Below are 19,921 nucleotides of genomic sequence, written 5' to 3' on the forward strand. Positions count from 1 at the left end.
GGGATAGAGCTATGGCTTTTGCTGATGGCTGTGACCGGCTCTGTGACCTGATTATGTCGCAGAGTGTCAGCAGCTGAGACACTACAAACGGGAGCGCATCCCATCAAATCTATCTCCATTGTAATCACTCGCACTGCTGAGAGGCTTGTTATGAGCAGGGAATCCATCAGGCCTCATTAGCACCATTTACCATCAAGAAGCTCAAAGAGCAAATGTGTACCCTCTCATCAGAATAATGAGAACCAAAGTACTCCTATTATCTAATTGGACCAACAACACCCCTCTCTCCATTTACTTTTCTGAGCTACTTGTCGATTACAACTCTCAAAAATTAGTTATTTTTGTTAATTGCTAGGGGGGAGCTGTGTCCAAGGATTTTCATACACAGAAGGTTTTCATACCTAAGTAGTAAGCCATGGGCACAATGAAGGCTGAGTTCCTTCAAGGGCATTCTTAGATTATATTGATATCATCCCTGTTAAATTCTCTGTTCAGTTAAAGTATGCGCTATACAATTACACCATACATATACTGCTTTCCTATTAACCTACCAGAAAATACAATATATTCTTCTATTTAACCACAAGACAATTCATAATGCCAACAGCTCTTATCATGCTATTTTTTTTAGTCTTTATGTTAAAATTGGTACTTCGTAATTGCTGAATTAGGATTATGTTTTTTCCCTAATAAAAAACTCACATGTTTCTAAAAATGAAATTGAACTTACTCAGCCTTGGTTAAAATGTATTTGATTCTGCTGATATCAAGAGACTTACATGATTGTGACTAATGACAATTTAGTTCCATGTTTTAGTCAAATAGTAAACTTGCTGGCAGGTAGCATTTACAGAAACCAGAAGCATCAGCCATGTTTCCATATTTTTGCAGTTCATCTCCTTATACAGAAGCTAAAAAGAACAGCTAAAGTAAACATGTCATGTACTTAATAGACAGTAAAAACACTAAAACCTCTTAATATTTTCTTTGATTTGCAGAGAAAAAAAGAAAAAGAGGAGTTTCTGGTTCCTATATCTCTAAAGAAGCCAAGTGCAGAAATGGAACTGGGATCCTACTATAAGGGCAGGCTGAAGCTGAGCGGGTGGACAGCCTCACTTTGAAATCAGTGTGTATCAACTGACAGGGTAGAATAGAGCATTTCTGCTACCCTTGCCTTTAAATTTAAGATATAGAGGTCCAGTCCTGCAAACGCTTCCTGGAAAGTGCTGAGGGCAAACAGAATGTAAGCAGCGTTACATGGGCCAATAGCTCTTCATAATATGCCTCTGAAAATGAAAATTTGATTTAGAGTCCTCTACCTGTACTATATCAAATTAATCAGGTGATCTAGACATATTATTCCAATGTATTAGATCTCTTTGCTACAGTGGTCTTGGGGAGCTCCGGTATTACAGTTCATATTGCCATTCAAAGGGAAAAAAAATCATACCTTCATTGTGAAATCAATAATTAAATTAATAATATGCTATACAAATATTTGTTAACATATATAATTTTGCTATTTGGATTGTAAGGACTCCTAGACTACTAAGAATTAAGGCCATGCCATATGTCATTTAAAAGATCATTTCCCTAAATTTGCCAGAGGATCTTGGATTTGACCTACAGCTTCATGTCTCCTGGGATTACTGATCACCATATATTTAGCCAGATAGATGGACATTTACAAGCCCTGACTTCCTATAGAAGGAGCAGCGTATAACGACAAAGATTGCACATAGAAACAGTCTGGTAAGTCATCCAGCCTTTTATTTTCAAGAGGGATTTCTGGGTGACACATTTGTGATACTTTGAAGGAGGCAATTTTCAAATGGCAGATTCTTAACATATCATGGAAATACAACTCCTTAACGAGTCCTAGTAGATCATTAAGAAATGGAGGCATCCCAAGTTACTATTCACTTACACTCCCAATTTTGAAGAAACGTACCTTTCAGTTCTTGATTAGTTGCTAAGTTTTTTTTTTCTTGTTTGTTTTTTTTTCATTTGTAGGGAATGTAATTTAATTTCTGGAATGTGTTTTGTAGACAGTTTCAGAAGTGTGCTCTAAAAAATATGGCTTTATGCTGAATATTGTAAGAATGGGTGTTATGTTGCACAGTTAATATTTATATATATTGCAGTGAGGTTTCCAGTACTGATTATAAGTCAAGGAACGTTTGTAAAAACAAGTTATAAAAAGATAACCCCTTTTTAAAAAGAGCTAGGCAGACAGATTCTGTAATTTTATCCTACGACAGGGGAAGATTCTTCCTTTCTCTTCTCTTTATCTGCAACCTGTGGAATTACAGGACTTCATGTTATGTGTGGAATAAACAAGACTTGGTCTGACTGAATTTGTAACTTGATTTCATGTAGGATTTTTTTTTTTAAACATACAATGAGTGTCCATACTTTATGTTTTCTGTGGAGAACATATAAAGGAGAAACTGCTGAACTGCTAGTCTGGGTTTGTATCTTTAGCTCTTACAATGAACGTTGGTGCCAAGTGCCTCATATGAGTGGTGATTGTGAACCACTTCTGGAGCACAGACAGAGACAAGCAGGCTTCTGGGTTGGAGCTGATCTGACTATGAGTTATAGGCATTATAACCAACTTTTCTTCCAAACCAATACCCCATCCCTCCAGAAATCTTAATAGGCTTTTGAGAGCCTCCATTTAAAGCTGGCTGCATAAAATGATCCTTTGATGAAAAGGGATTGAAACAAGGGTTAAAGTAGACATTGAAAGGTTATTGTAGAGGGCACATTGTTCATACAATCCTCCTTTAATATGTGTGGTGTGCACCTGCGATAAGATGATTCATTAGATAAGGCCTCACTTTGACAAGCTCCATCGTTCAACCCTCGGGGTAGTGATGGAACAATTCTGCACCCACCCAGTAAATATAACAAGGTCAGCATTTTTTTTTTCCTGGGACTTGGAAGGGGATAGTGAAGCTCAGGATGCATCTTCGTTTATGTATTATGTCAAAAAAGAGGGTGGATTATAACATACTGTCTTTTATTTTTAGTGGGCCAAAACAGAAAATGTAGCCTCTGTTCCAATTAAATAGCATGATGATAGAAAATTATTGGAAAAAACATATTCTTCATGCTTTTTTTCCCCCCACAGTAAACAGTGAGAGTAGAAACTACTAATCTTTCACATATTATGCAAGCTGCATCATTGCAATAAATGTTTACAGGGCCTAACATCCACATAAACACTGCTGATATTACTGTACATCTAATTTGTAAGATATAGAATAATGACATACAAATTACTCAGTTACCTGCTCCAGTTGTAAGTTATATTCATAGATCTGTTACAGTGTCTTTACGTGAAAAAAGTGTTTGTGTTAATTTAATTTCTGGTAACTAGAATAAAGAATGACAGTGGCCACAATATGAAAGCTACTTAAGAACGTTACATCAATGGAGTTATTTACTTATATGAATTCAGATGCATATTTTTCTGCAACATATTAAGACCAAAACTGAAATACTTCATAACAAATAAACACCTCCCAAATGCAGGTGGTACACACTTTTACACAGTACTTACACAATATGCACAATTTATCTTTTAGATACACTATAAACCTTGTTCAAATTTCTGTTTGAAAAATTCTAGAACAAAAGTTTCTCCTAAATTTGCATTACAGACTGGCATATTCATTGCAAATTGTTTAATTTAATTAACCAGCAAACAAGTAAACCGCCCAGTTAAATCCATCATGGATACCTCATTACAATTTAATTGGTGTTCCTTTACTGAAAATATTTAATACCTGTCTGTCATTAGGCCTATATAAATAGAAGAAGAAAGCTGGTATATTTGTTAAGAATCACAAGGTTACTGGACTTTTAAATAACCGTATTATTGCACTATTATGATGTTTTCTGAAGGCTGGATTTAAAAACAAACAAACAAAACTAATCCTTTTCTGTTTTGAAAAAGCTTTTTCTAACAGCTCCTAACTTCTTTCCAGTTCTTAGACTTTCCATTTCTTACCTTGTCTAGTAAATTAATATTTATTTATCTTCAATATGTGTACTTTTATATGCTGTCATACAAGCGGAATTCATTTTTCCCCCCCAAGATCAGCCTGCCATCAGAATTCACTGTTTTCTCCATCTTCTACTCACCTGTCCTTGTGCATTAGTGACGAGTTGACCTGTGACCCCCTGAAGACTGGAGAGGGCATTGCCAAAGGCCTGGGAGCTTGCTATTGAGCCCATGGCTGCTGCTGCTGCAGCCGCTGCTGCTTGACTTGCTAGTGGATTATTAACCAGCTGAAAAAAGAAAGAAAAGATCATGGTGAAACCTCTGATAAACACAGAAACATAGAGTGCTAACTGGTTAACATAAAGGTGATTGTGCTTACATGGGGAAATAAAAACCTGTGTACTTAAAATGATTGAGCAATTTTGAGATGTTATGATGTTTTTGTCTCTTTGACAATTAATGCTTTAAAAAAAAAAGACTTTCCATGTTGATATTGAAGAATAAAACTCTCTTTTATTTTTGTACATTTTTTCCAACTTTTCTTGAGTTATGCCTACTGTATTCCTTTAGATTCAACATTCTAATGCTACAAGTGTAGCAGCTTAATCCTGCTGTTAACAGCAATCACTGAAAAATTAGCATTTGATTTGAAGGGGAGTGGTATATTTGCCTGCTAATATTCAAAACAGAGACTAACCAATGACCCCAGAAATGAAAAACAAGAACAACAACAAAATAGAAACATTTCCTTTTAATTTATATAACTAAAGATCTTGTCTCAATGTCTAGGTAAATTGCAGCATGGCACTCAACCCTGTGATAAAGTTCAATATAAACCAGCTACAAATTCAAAAATGTCTATTTCCATTTGCAAAATCTATGAGAAAGATACTAAGCAACTTACTGTTTCTCAACTGCAAATGATTAATTGCAAGACTGACAGAAGTTTTAAGAAAGTGAGCTGTAATGCCCTCTTAGTCTCTTCTACCTGAGTGTTATATATAAAGCACAGAGCACACTCATGGCTTTCACCTTAGTGAAAACCATTCAGGTGGTGCTGGGAATACCATGGAGGTACACTCATATCAGCACTTGGGTTTATCAGATGTGAAAGGTGTACTCCCCTGTCAGAATGAAACATCCTCTGGGAAATGGCTCATTTACTGGATCATTGTAAAGTTTATATTTCCCCATCCTTTTCTGAGAATTTTGAACCAAGTACACGGGGATGACCAAAAAACAAACAAAAATGCTGGGAGCCATCACCCCTGAGATCAATCAGAGAAACTGAATTCAACAGGCTGAAAATATAGCTAAGAGTGGGTTTGCTCCCTAAGAATCGTTGCATTTTATCAGAGCTTGCAAATGCACATTAGTGGAGTAAAGTAGACAGAAGTTTGATGGGGAAAAAAGTATGGGGACAGCAAAGGCTCTTTTTCTTAGGCTGATGTGAAAATGCACAAGCTAACTCAGGAAAACTTGACATTTGAGTTCAAATTAAAAGAATTTCTGAGTCTTAACATGAAAAGAAAAGAAAATTTACAATCCTACAGAAATGGAGTCACAGACACCAGTGAGGGATGTGCTCTAAGACACGCTCTGCTTCAAAATAGGCTATAAAAAATTAATCAGCGATTAGTAGATGTTTTAAGCATGTTACAGATATGAGTAGTGTGTATGTTATAGATGTTTAGAAGCCCATCAGTAGAAGATGTCAGATATGGTTATAATGCATGCTTATAAGAAACCTACTTGTCTGTTGGACATTATGAAATCTACAACAATTGATTGGTCATACATTAAAACATCTATTAATCATTCATTACCCCTTCATGAAGTATTTATAAATGGAACCTTGATATAAAGTGTTGCCTAAAGGGGTGCCTTGGGCACATCTAATCCCTCTAGAAATTGTAAAGTAAATACCTAAATAAAGATTAGTAGCAACTCTAGACAGAAAAGATGACTTTGTTGGAGAAAATATTTTGATTTGGAAAAAAATGCTATATGTATCTCCAAAACCAGCCTTCACTCCATGGCAAGAAAACCAAGCAGGAATAAAGTACAAAGGGGAAAACTGTAATGACTGTTTGATTAGCAGTCTTGATGAGATTTGAAAAGAGCAGAGATGGGTGCAATGACCAAGGCAAAGCTCAGTCCCTGAATGTAGAGTGTAGGCAATTGCACTGACTGCACAAGGTGTGAGCCCAAATGTAGGTGAATGCACTCCTCAGTGACTTGGGTGATGTTGCCTGAGCACAGCAGTGTAATGCCAGATAACGGAACAGATAAACTACTTAGTCGGCTGTTCAAAACAGTGAAATTTCTTTATTGCACAAACTAGAAGTTCGTGAACTTTGCCTTCCTCTACACCGTTTCATGGCCATCAGTGGGACTTGGAGTAACCAGTGTTACTAGCTGTAAATACTTGGAGAAGAAAGTGGCAGCAGCCAGATCATAGGACTTTCAGAAAAGGCTGTCTTGTTAGGCACCCACAAATTACTGCACCTATGATCCTGCAGGATCTGATGGTAGGTATAAATAATAAACTTTGCATGGTTATCTGACATCAGATAATAAAATACACTGGCGGCTATAGTTTAAGGCTTCCGTAGCATATAGGAACAGTTATTTGGGATCATAAGCAAGCTTGTAAGTAAACTACAAAGGGTTAAAGCCTGCTAAAAATCAGACTATCATCTCCTAGAATCTCCTTTCCATTTTTCTTGCTCCAGTTTTCAAAAACTGTACATTTTCAAATACAACAATAAAATTTAATTACAACAAACCCTGGAGACACTCAGGATTGCTTTTAGTTGCATCACAGAGATAAGCTACTTATTAAAAATGATGGCAGAGGCTATGATATGCATAGGTACCCTGGGTAGTACTATATTCCAAGAAAAATCACAGTGAATGGGCCAACTCACAGGGTAAGAGACTTCCAAATGCATATAAAAACATCCCTATCTATTCATAAGTCTGATTAAAAAGAGAAGATGCATTTTTCTTTGAGTGCTTTGGGAAGCTGGAATGCAAGTTATGCTCTACTAAATTGACCCCTTCTATATCAAGAACAAATTGGGGATGGAGAAATCCACCTCATTTCATTACATCTGGACCTCGGGATAACTTCTGAAATATTGTATCTTGCTCTTCTTTTAAATATAAAATCTCTGACTTGAGAGGTTTATGCCATTTCTCAATGCAGGTTGGATCCCTGAGAACATTTGCTTTAAATATTAGAACTATATTATGAAAGATCTCACGAAGAATCTTCCCATTTTGTTTCTGTATTTAAATGATTTCATTTGGAAGGCTGAGACCTTCAGAGCTGTCAATACCAGTGCCCAAATTTCTGCCCCCAACCATAACAACAGGTAATAGCGATCTTAGTTTAAAGTGACAGGTCAGCCTTCTCAAGGATGCCTCTGTTAATGACAACATTATTTGGAGAAGCAAACTTTATGACGAAGAATCTCATAATAACTGAGTAGCTTCAGTACATTTTTCTGACTTTCCAAAGCTGAACTTTTAAAGGAAAGTTGTTCTGCTCTACCTCAGCATTAAACAGGAGCCATTCCATTGCTCACACAAATAAACTACCTCACACAAATAAACTCACACAAATAAAACTACCCTGTATAACAACAGGGGAATGAAAGAGATGCTACTTTAAAGATCCTAAAACTGACATGTTATGTGAGAGTTCTTAGGCTTAAGAAATAGTCTTCTAAAAGCAAAATTTCAACAAAAGTGTGGTAGAGTCAATGATGTAAGCAGCTTCTTGAATGCCACGTAATTTTTTTCTTCTGATATAATATTTTCTTCCTCTTTCTCCTCCCCCCCCCCCCCCTTTTTTTTTTCTCCAAAGCCAACTTAGTATCTTGGTGAACTTACTGTGGGAAACTGAAAAACTGTTCCTGCAATGTTGAATACAACATTGGATTTGATAGCCTAGGCAGCGATTGTACATTTCTCTTTGGAGGTCTTATCCTACTGAACTTTCATTCCATTCATTTGACAAGCAACGAACCAGTTTTACTCATTACAATATCGCTCATTCAACAAATGTACAGTGAAAAAACAAATGGTTTGACTGATGAAATGAAAAGCCAAAACATTTCAGGATACCAGAGTAACACATGAAAAAGACAAACTGTAACCTGAAAGGTAAGATCACTTTATGTAGCGCCAGTATAAGAATAAAGTTAGATGTTGTGGGTTTTCTAAAGGATGTTTATGAGAGCCTAAGAATGAAGATATGCTATCTGAATGTGGTAACAGAGAAGGGAGAGACATATTGTGGAATAACAGCAGGTATAGCTTCATTTTACAAAAAGTATCTGTGTTTTTCAGTAAGGCTTTTAAAATTCTGATATTTCTGGATACCTCTTAGTGATGAAATTAGTTTAGAAAACCAGTATATTTGACTGGGGACTGATAGAACCTCCATTTAGCACTGGAACAGGCTGCCCAGGGAGGTTGTGGAGTCTCCTTCTCTGGAGATGTTCAAGGCCCATCTGGACGCCTACCTGGGCAACCTGCTCTAAGGAACCTGCTTTGGCAGGGGGGTTGGACCCGATGATCTTTCGAGGTCCCTTCCAACCCCTACAATTCTGTGATTCTGTGATTTCTTATATTCTCAGACAACCATTTCTGTAGGAGGCGTCACCCAAGATCAGCTACATTTACCTAAACCAATGCTCTTCAAGGGACAGAAAAACTCTAATTTAAATACACCTTAGAAGTTGAGAAGAATTTAGCAATGTCTTTCAATCAGAAACACATGACAATTTTATTTTCTATTCAGACTATGTGAAAAATGAATTTTTATTAGCATTGCATTTGCTTTTACAGGAACCCTTACCTAAGAACCTAAGTGAATTTTATCTGTTTAGATTATGAGAAGAACTACACATTAAAATATAGTGGGTTTTATTCCCATTTTTTTTCACAGCAGCTTGTGAGACAGATTCAGCAGTCATTTGGACTTCAGAAGACTGTTTCAAAATGGGCACAGGCTTCTGAGGGTGCCAACTTTCAGAGAATCACAGAATCATCTAGGTTGGAAGAGAGCTTCGAGATCACCGAGTCCAACCTCTGACCTAACACTAACAAGTCCTCCACTAGACCATATCACTGAGCTCTACATCTAAACGTCTTTTAAAGACCTCCAGGGATGGTGACTCAACCACTTCCCTGGGCAGCCTATTCCAATGCCTAACAACCCTTTCAGTAAAGAAGTTCTTCCTGATATCCAACCTAAACCTCCCCTGGCGCAACTTAATTTTGTTACTGTGCTTGGCATTACTACCTGTATTGGGTGTAGGTGTAAGGGTTTCAGTAGTGGGGGAGCTGCAGAAGAGGAGTGGAAGAAGAGGAAAACATGAGGGAACACCAAGCTCAGAGGAAGCAGGAGGTGGAGGTGCGCCACAGTGGGGCAGGTCTCCACCTGCAGGAGCACTGCAGTCCTTGGAGGACTCCGTGCTGGAGCAGATGGATATTTCATAATGGCAGCTGCAGCCTGTGGAGAGCCTCTGCCAGAGCAGTGTGAAGAGGAAAGAGCAGCAGTTATGGACTGACCATAACCTCTCATCCCCCTTCACCACTGGGGTTGGATAGAAGTGAAGGAATAAGAAGAAGGAATAAGAAGAAAGTTGGATAGGAGTGAAGGAATGTTGTTGAGCCTGGGAGAGGGGGAAGGAAAGTTGTTGCTTTAGTGTTTGCCTTTTTGTTTATCTATCTATTTAGGCAATAAATTAATTTTCCACAAGGTGAGTCTGTTTTGTCCATTACAGTAATTGGTAAGCAATCTCCCTGTCTCTATCTTGAGCCATGAGTTTTCTCATCTTATTTTTCACCCCCATCACACGGAGGTAGTGAGTGAGCAGCGGGGTGGGCCCAGGCTAACCCACCATGAGATCCTCTTCCAGTCACTGCACACTATATCTGATAACAAGAGTTCAAAAATATCTTCAACACCTTGAAGGCATAGAAGCAGACCATTCCAACCTTGATACCCATATACTTGGTTTCTAAACATAAATGAGTTGATGTGAGTACACTTTTCCTGGAAGTCCCTAGTGGCTCTTCTGGTAAATTCATTGCATTGCATTGATATTATATTCCTAATTGTTTTCAATATGCATATATACCTTGTACCAATTGATTGCTCCCTAAACCTACAATAAATCTCAAAATTCCCGAAAGAATTAAAAAAAAAAAAAAAAAAGACACTGGAAAGACTGCTTCAACTTAATCCTGAGAAAACACCTAGATGCCACAGGGATGACTGGCAAGTAAATACTTACAACAATCAACAGTAAGAAGACCACTTAGCCTTTATATAGAATTTTGCAGCTAAATTTTTCAACTATGGGTGCTTGAGCTCTGCATGCTTAATTTATCTTTAGGTTCTTGAGCAAAAATAAGTCATATTTTCAAGAAATTTGTGAGGATGCAGATCCCAAGAAACGCAAGCAAAAATCAATAACTTAATGCAACATTGAAAGTAACATAAGTAATATAAAATAAAGTAAGTTAGTTTTATATAGAAGTATATTATGATCAAACACTCTGGGGACTCGGTATGTTTCAGATTACAGCAAGAGACTTTTTTTTTTTTTTGACCCTCCCCCCAACTTTCTGTTTAGTTTATGTAATAGGATAATTACAACATTTAGCTTTTATAAATGAACATGGTCAAATGTCCAATAAAACGGCTGTCATAGAGCTTAATCATGCATAACTCTTTGAAAATATGCCCCAGCAGGCAAATGTTTGAAGCAAATCCCAAATTAGAAGAAAATATATCTGTCAACAATTGTTATTTCTACAGTGTTGGGATACAATCAGCTTATATACTATACTATACAATGTAGTTACAATAACCAGACCCATACGATAGTGTGTGAATGTTTCAGAACTGCACAGGTCTACATTTGCAAATGCTTGCAGATAGTTAGAGTTCTAAATAGGTTGCTTAGACAGACATTTTACTATACACACATATATCAGATATTTATGTGCCAAATACAGTGTACAGACAAGGATATCTGGAAGCACTGACTGCCAGGGACACTTAAAATATCTGGTTCTCACAGATACTTAATGTGCTCATTATATACATTTATTGTGGTTGAGCTATTTGCTGTCTAAATCTATGCTGAATTTTCTATCAGGAATAAGTACTGATAGCAGTATCACTGATGCGACATGACTTGATTCAATGCAAAGTGACACTACCTGAGGTGATGGGAAGCATGCAGCACTCATGTGCACCCTGATATGACATGGAGAGATGAGGATGCACAAAATTTCTCACAATTTCTCATGTCAACAAGGTACTGCTAGTCAAATTGGAACCAGTCTAAAAAACTGCGATAAAAATTTACACTATCAAAAAAGTGTAAAGTGTAGAAATGTAAATTTTTAAGAGAGCCATGGCAAAGCAAATGAAAAGCAGACTTCATTCCCAGATCTCCAGGAACAAACTACTGGCAACATGAATAATGAAGAAGATATTAGGACACAGGCAAGGAGTGAGTGGAAACCACCCTAGCCATTTTCATTCCTGCTCCATTAGTGATGGAGAGAAAAGAGATGAAAGGGATCCTATTTGGGTCTAATCCTATGAGATAAAGTAAGTGGAAAGTGTCATCATGTCTTTTATATTTAAGAGAAAAGGAGAAAAAGGAAGCATGTATGTACAGAAAGGCAACTAAGATATTAGAAATATTGTAAATATATATATATAATATATATATAACTATAAAGAGCAGCTGACTGACTCCTTTAGCAGTTGGTCAGTACTTGCAGACTACCCACAGACCCAGTTCTGTGGGTTCCCAGATGTCACATTTAGCACTTTCATTTACAAGTACAAAATATTCCTGATCCATACCAGCTGACACACACAGTTCCAGATTTAAATTATCAGTCATCTTCACTGAGTATGGCAAGCTGCCAATATATTTAAGCACTCTTTAAAACATTTATAATTGTATATTTTATACATCATGTAAACATGCAGTAAATATAAGGAATTTACCTCATCTGGCTTGATGAAATTTTACAACAGTACTAACCATAAATTGTATCAGTGGTCACGGTAAAGGAAAGAGTATTGAAAAAAAAAATCTGAATTCTCTAATTTTCCGAAGTAGTTCCCATGTGTGACAAGGATGAAAGCAAAGAGCATCTCCTAAACTTTCTGAAAGGGCTTGCAACTCAGCTCATTTCAGGTTGATTAGTTCCTCGGTTCCTGTGTTTGTCTATTTTAGAATGATTTATCTGGCTTCTGAAAGATGCTTTCCCCACAAGAAAAATGGTTACTTCAGGGCTCCCTTGCTGCTAAAAAAAAAATGAACTCTTATCAAACGGAAATTGCCATCTGTCTTCTTGGATAAGAGCCCAGCACTTGGGTCTCAGTGATCTAGCCTCTGTAGAAAGCGTATCAACCGTGAGACACCACAAATTAATCTCCTTAATCTAAAACATTTATTTGCCTTTAATTTGGATGTGTGAATGGCACGTGCACATGTAAATGTGACTATTTGCATATATAAAGGGTAACGAACCTATAAAAGTTAAAAATGCCATGTGAGGTCACACCATGAAAATATGAGACTTCACATTGGGTATTTGAGAAAACCTTTCTGAAAATCTTGTTTTACAATCCAATGTACAATCATAGCACACATGCCTGGAATGGTTTATTTGAATATTCATTTTAAAAAACACACTTTTAAGCACAGACTTCCTCTTTTGCCTTTTGAAGAATAAATCCTACTTAATACTTGGGGACACATTTCTGACTGAGAACTTAAAAAGGTTTCTTTAAAAATTTTAAGCCAGGTGCTCTGCAAAGACCCTCATTTTTGAAGCTGGAAATACATCTGGATTCTTTCATTTATTTATAATGCAATAACATCACTGAAAATGATGTCTGCTTCTATGTAAGCCAAGTGCTTACACTGAAGCCTCACTGACTTGAATGTAAGCAAGATCAGATCTCTAAGTGGGATGATGTGGCATATTTTTCTGTTCGCTGCTTTCAGCTCCCAGCTTGGCCTTACTAGATTCATCAATCTGAAAAAAAGTTGGAAGAATGGTACAGATGACTTCTGAGTGCGTTGCAAAGGTTGCTGGCAAAGATACAGATCAGTCCAAAATCCAGATCTGATTCTGAATCCAGGCATCTAGAAAGTGGGAAGGATTTAATCCTCTGCAGTAACATCAGTTCACCCCAGTCAAAATGACTGTAACACTATAATTGGTGCCATGTGTTTGAGAAGTTCTCTATTTTTCAGGTTTGCGTGGAGGATATATGAGCTTTCAAATCAGTTGAGAAACTGATTTTTAATTAGACATTTGAGTTTTGACGAAATCTCAGTATACACAGTGAGATTTGAGAAGTGTGAACAAAGCTTAAAGAAGTGTTTCATTTGAAAACCTTGAAGACAAAATCACAGTTCTAATAAAGTCAATATAAGGGGTGAGTGATAGCCACTAAAACCAAACAACCTAATTGGAAGTCTGTGTGAGAGGCGCAGGCATGCAAAAATGGATGCTTAGCAGGACATTGTTAACGTTTTTCTTCTTGCAGTATTTTAGTATTTTATTAGAGTTCAGTGTCCAGTGATGGACTAAGAATGTGACTTCATTCAACTGTTTGCTGTCTGTGTGTCCATGGGGGAGTTACTGCTGCTACTCCTTTCTAAAGACAGAGCAAAGACCACTTCTGAACCTGTGCTCCCCCTCCATGCGTGTGAAGGCAACAGCATGAGGTGAATGTATTGCCTCTCAGATGGTAGCAACCTTCTGCCACATTCACCTTTGGAAGGGCTTAATTTGACTGTAAATATAAGAAGCCACCAGCTGACACAGGACAGAATACAGGTTAAAAAACATTGTTCTACATACATACACACATTGTTCTTTTTTTCATGAGTAGTCCTGTTGTGTACATAGAGCTACATGTACCCTGGTAACAGCCGCATATTTAACATGACAAAAATTGTGTCCTTAATGTACCTCCTACAGAAAAAGAAAGGCATAAGTGTTAATAGTGTAATGCAGCCATATTTGAGACATTTCCACATTCCCTCCCAGGTCCTTCCATCTGATTCAGTGTCAGCAAGAATCTTACACCCCAGCTGAGCTCCAAGCCCTGTCCGAGAAGCAACACTGCCAGAACATGCTCACGTGTGCTGCGTGGGGCTGGGCTGAGCTCAGCTGCAACTGGGGGATTCCAGGTTTAATTTTGTCAATGTTCTCCTGAGAGGTGCAGAGAACTCATTTACCAGTTATACCAGTTATTTTAAAATTACTGTTTGCCTTGAAAGCTTAATTCCCACCCCCCCAATCCAGCTAGTCCCACCTTTCTATGTTATGACTCGCGTTGTTTTTTTGTTTGTTTACTTCTGCAGTTTTCTGTGTGTGTTTGTGTTATGCATGTGTCCCTTTTACACCATGATAGACTTTCCCTCTGCTTTTACTTATTTCATTTCTTTTCTCTGATCTCCTGTCTCCAGTCTCAGCTACTTTGTTCAAGTCACTGTGGGTCTGGTCACAATAGTTTTTCCATATGGGAGTTCGCGCAGAGCTGCAAAAGCAGCACTAAATCTACTGCATCTGTAATGCTGCCATATTAATTCCTAATCAATTTCAAAGCTGTATTTGAAACTCATATATTTCACCTCAGCAAAATCAAAATAACATCAAGTTGCCAACAGCAAATGAAACTTGGAAATATAATTAAAAACATATAGGCTAGCAATGTATTGTTTCTGAGGTCTTTGCAATTGCCACAGTGCTAGGCACTATAAATTGATGGCAAGAGGGTATATGAAACTGAGATCCTCTTATAACAAAAGCATAGCTCCATATTGCTTGAGGTAACAGAAGAACTGCTGGTAGCTGAATGTGAGTGATGACTTCAAGTATAAACTGAGGATTTTTTTTTTTGCTGCAAGGATCAATTCCAAATTGGTTAAAATCTAAGGCTGAGATTCTGCAAGGACTGGTTGAAGTTAGACTGCAAGCAAGTCCTGATACAATCCTGAGTGACCTCAAGAGTGTGTCTTAGCATGTTCTTGTGACTGTGATCTGTGTGCTTCACAGACAAAGATGGGATGTGATGCACCTCATGTTATACATGCGATTACACAAAATCACACGCAAATATTAATTTGCCCCTATGCTGATAGTACTGTATTTTAAACAAAAGTCATGGCAAGGTTTAGCTCCTATCATCCTCTTTTTTGTATGAAGAATGTCGGAAATAATGCCTGTGTTATTATTCAGTATCTGCTACTGGCTGAATGCATAGCCTGGGGAAAGTCTAATTACCATTTACAATAAATAATTTCCTCCATATTTATTATCAATGGAAATCTACTCACAGACATTCAGCCAAGGAATTCTGCTATATGGGCAAAAATATGTACTATCTTTTTCAGCAGCAGCTCAGCTTACAACCGGAATGTCTGTAGCTTTTTCATTAAATTCATTATTGCCTTATTGTACCTAGACTCTTGTTCTTCCATAAGGCACTGTCAATAGACAGACAGATGAATTCCTTCATGTTCTAAGTATTTTCTACTTTTATCTGTTGACCAGATTCACAAAATATTTATGGGCCCTGTAGCAATTCTTGTGCTTTACAAAACAAGTTTTTTTTTTTTTCCTTTTTTTTTCTTTTTCGTTTGTGTGCTAAAAATAAGGCAAGTTTTATGTTCTTGGTCTGATCCTGATTTCTCTCCACACTGTTATAAATGTGGTGTAATTTAATAAGGTCAGTAGAGATGTAATTTAGTAAAACAGAGGTAACGACTATCAGAATCACCCCCTTTAATTTCTTATAGGTTACACATCTGCTGTAAGAGGGGAATGACACTCTTATTTGAAATTCTGGAGATAGATAATTAAGCTGATATTTTATTTAGATCAGATTTTTGCACCAGAGGCCTGATTTTTTTAAAAAATATATTTTTATTTTTAATTTTGGCATTCAGGCCACTGTATATTACAGAAGCCATCAACTGAAATCAGAAATCAAAACATTTTTATACCTACAGCTGTGAAACTAATGGGTTTTTCTATTTGCAGACTCAAAAATCCCCTCCAAAAACTCTACTCACCCCCTCAGAAAAAGCCCCCAAACAATAACAAAACACAGCTCAGGTAGACCTGGAATGAAAAAAAAAAAAAAAGGTGGGGGATAAATTGTAGGTCACCCAAAACATTTAGTTCAGACCAAAATGATGTCTTGAAAGAAAACTGAAAATGGATCACCTTCACAGACAGCTGTTTTATGATTGCATGGAAACACTTCAAAGAAATAATTCTTACATGCCTTTTTCCTAATCTCAACCATTTTTGGCAAGAGAAGAACATATACGTATTCCTAACTATTTACCAAAATATTTTTTTTTGAAAATGTGCAGTCTGTGGACCTCTTTGTACCCACTGGTATAGGTGGGTGCACTGGTAACTCTGTCGGTAGAAGGGGTAAGACAAGGATCAAAATTTTTTTTGTTTTTTTCAGGCAATCCAGTCAGAAAATAGGGTTGTTCTAGTGCACCTCAAAGAAGGCAGAAACTGTGATGAATGTAGACCAACTGCAATTAAGACAGGACTCTCTCAACTACACCTATAATTCATATTACTTGTACATGCAATAATTATAAAAACCAAACCAAACAAAAAAACTCCCTATAAAATGCAAGATATGTGCTATTTGCTTTCAGAACTTAATGCTGACTACATCACCTTGAAAAGAGAAATTTCACAGTAAATTTTACTTGTGATGAATGAGTCCCTGTTGCTTTTTTTCCTCTCCCACATTCCTCTCCCTATTATTTTGCTTCAAAGTACTTTAATGCTCAGCTTTAGCTTTTCTTGAGAATTAATGAGAATAACTTCAAAGTTTGTGTAAACAGATAAAGTTTCCCTAATTTCAGCATGCCATGTTCATTTCTATCAGGCTTGAACATAAACCCACTGATTATTAAGAGGCAGTGTAAACCAAACACAAACTGCAGGGCACTTGCCTGGTTTCTCACCATGCCAAGAGAAAACACACAAACAGAAAAGGGATCAGCAGGCAGCTAACAATCCCGTTACTTTCAGCTCAAAGAGATGGACAAGGACTCTGACTTGCAGAAGATCTGGTGAACACCAGCCAGCTAGAAGAGGCAAAAAAGATGAACCATCTAAACTAAACCAGAAGTTGTTACTTCTGCATGGTTCCAGGAGACAGTTTTTTTGGTTGTAGATGAAAGAGAGAAATGTGACTTTGCTGCGGGGGAACTGCCTTTCTCACTCCTGAAGATCATGAGCAAGCTGAGAAACGCAGGTTGTTAGGGCATCAGAACCAAGATCTGCAGGGAGCAAGGCACAAGGCTCTGTTTGGCAAGCTCAATATGACTCAAGGGTTCCCTTGCATTTCCACTTTTGAGTCCCCCACCAGGGAAGATCACAAGTCCTTTCTCCACTGGTTTGACAAACACCAAATTTAAAGCAGATTTACCTACCTGGTACACTGTTAGAAGTACAAAATTTTCTTTGACGCCAGAAAATTGCTCTGGTTATTTAAACCAGTGTCAGTGAAACCAGACCTTGGTTTTCTTGCTCCTAATTAATATTCATCCAAAACCAGTGTGCCTTTTAAGAGCCATCAGTGTAACAGGTGGAGTCCCCTGGAGGTCAGCAAAATTGCACCAACTTACATCATTAATGCTGGCTTGTGAAAAATAAATCAGAAACTTTATGGATATTAAAAACAGTGTTAAAACAGGGTGTTTTATACAGTAATTATAAGGTTATTTCTCAGTAATTCAATCTACTGAGGGTGAAAATATCTTTTTTATTGTTGCCTATGATGGTAATAATTCTCTCTGGCATCTGTAAAAGCAACAATAGCTTTTCATTGATTTTGCTTAAAAGGAAAGTTCAGGGTTAGAAAATTAGTATTTCATGGGGAAACATGAAAAAATTTCCAAAGTATATGTGATGGAAATAGTAATAATTATGTTTGAGGAGGAAGGAAGTCTTGTGATTAGGGTCTCTGGGTAGAGATCTAGAAATCCCACTAGGGGTCCAATTCTTCCATATATTTTCATTTCTTTAATTTCCTGTCTGAAAAATGAGAATAATAAAACTGCCTTTCTTTCATCCTGTTTGTTTGTTTTCTGTTTCGATAATACATCTGAAAGTCCATTAGGACTGGATTACATATGCACATCTACCAAAGTATGGCAAGATGAAAATTAAATCCAATTTTCTTATTTCAGGGTTAATCTGCACGTAGAATATTTTTTCCTGTTTGTTGCACAGTACGTGGTGATGTAAGTATCTATATACGTTGGGCAGTTAAGCCATTTCCGTAATATACATACAGGTAATATTAATGGAGGCCAAAAAATTCCTCTGAGGCACAGAAGTCAATGATCACAACTGGAATGAATGACTAGAAAAACTATTCATAAGATGTAGGTCTTTAACTAAGAAGCACATAAGTAGTAAAAACAACTACTAGGGGCTATTTCAAAGTGAAGACTGACGTTACATAAGGTAAAGGTAGAGCCAGGAGAACATAGTACATATTTCTGAATCTGTTGCTGTTTATAAATTAACTGGTTCAACTTTGCTGGTTTACATTATCAGAACACCCTGCGTAAATGAAAGACTTGTCTTCCCCCTGAAGTTGCTATCTGACAACATATATTTTCTTTAGAAAACACTAATTTCACCATTAATACTCTGGACGCTTTTCAAAAGATAAATCAACTACTCAATTTGCCATTGCCATGGTGGGAAAATCTCTGATGCATCCTTCCATTCCTTCTGGCTTTTTGTTTTTTCATGCTCTTGTGGTAAATGTCACACATGGTACCTTGATTTTATCAAGCCCTATTTTAAAACAAATTACAGTAACTCATATACTGCTTACTTGAGATCTAGACTTATCACTCTACCTTTTTATGCAGGAAAGACGACTCACTTATATAAATGACCCTCATCATATAGCTGTTAAAAGGTAATAAAATCAAGGGTAAAAATTGTATGGCAAGCTACAAGAGCTGTACTACAGCGTACTACAGGCCCCGTGTTTATGATTGTCACCAACTGGCCTCCAGGCTGGTGGGCAGAGTTGAGTTGTCATGTGTGCAGGACCCCAGCCACTCATCTGTACAAGTGGTTGTTGTGGAAAAGGTAAGGTTGGGCAGTACCAGGGACCTCTTGTTCTCCCTCATGCCAGTCACTGCTGGGACAAAGATAGTTTTAACACCACTTGCAACTGCCCAGGTAGCAGCCAACTCCCAACATCACCAGCAGTGTGTCCCCCATTTTTGGGGATGGCTCCAGTCCCAGGAAGGATGCCTGCAATTGGCCTAATTTGTGTTTTGTGTGTGTGTGTGTGGTGTGTGCATGTGTGTGATTGCTAGGCTGATATATTTTCAAACATTAGCAGTCCCATCCCCTTTCAGGGTATTCTTACTACTTAAAACATGCTTTTGCTTCCTTGCCATTGCCTCTTCTTTGCTCAGGCAAAGAAGTTGGAGAGTCAGTAGAGACCATATGTGCTGCTGCATGCTATCCCATGGAGCAGTCCAAATACAGGGTGCCTCTGAATCTTCAAAATATGTTAATTAGACAGAACCCAAACTGAAGGCAGTGCTTTACTCACTTTACTCAAGGGAACTCAAGAGATGATGTTGGAGGGGCATCTTGAGGTAAGATTCTGCTTATATAGCTGAGATTTAAGTCTAGTGCTAACTAACTGTTCTTTACGGATGTTCTGGACCGGATATGTAGTAATAAAGGCAGTGGGATAAATGTCTGTAACCTAATTATACCTGGGCTACTCTCTACTCTGCAAGAGGGGATAGAAGTTTGAAA

At 37.5% G+C, this 19,921-nt stretch overlaps 1 protein-coding gene across 4 annotated transcripts in view; it reads right to left on the minus strand.

Annotated features, from left to right (window-relative positions):
- POU6F2 (POU class 6 homeobox 2) overlaps positions 1-19,921 on the minus strand; it is a 328,816-nt gene that overhangs the window by 49,911 nt on the left and 258,984 nt on the right. For all 4 annotated transcript variants that reach the window (XM_048051634.2, XM_013192039.3, XM_013192036.3 and 1 more), the window contains one exon: positions 4,153-4,299. In XM_048051634.2, coding sequence (XP_047907591.1) covers positions 4,153-4,299 — 147 coding nt within the window. The remainder of the gene's footprint in view (positions 1-4,152; positions 4,300-19,921) is intronic.

The sequence above is a fragment of the Anser cygnoides genome, chromosome 2, assembly GCF_040182565.1.
Source record: "Anser cygnoides isolate HZ-2024a breed goose chromosome 2, Taihu_goose_T2T_genome, whole genome shotgun sequence".
In the NCBI taxonomy this organism is placed as follows: domain Eukaryota; kingdom Metazoa; phylum Chordata; class Aves; order Anseriformes; family Anatidae; genus Anser; species Anser cygnoides.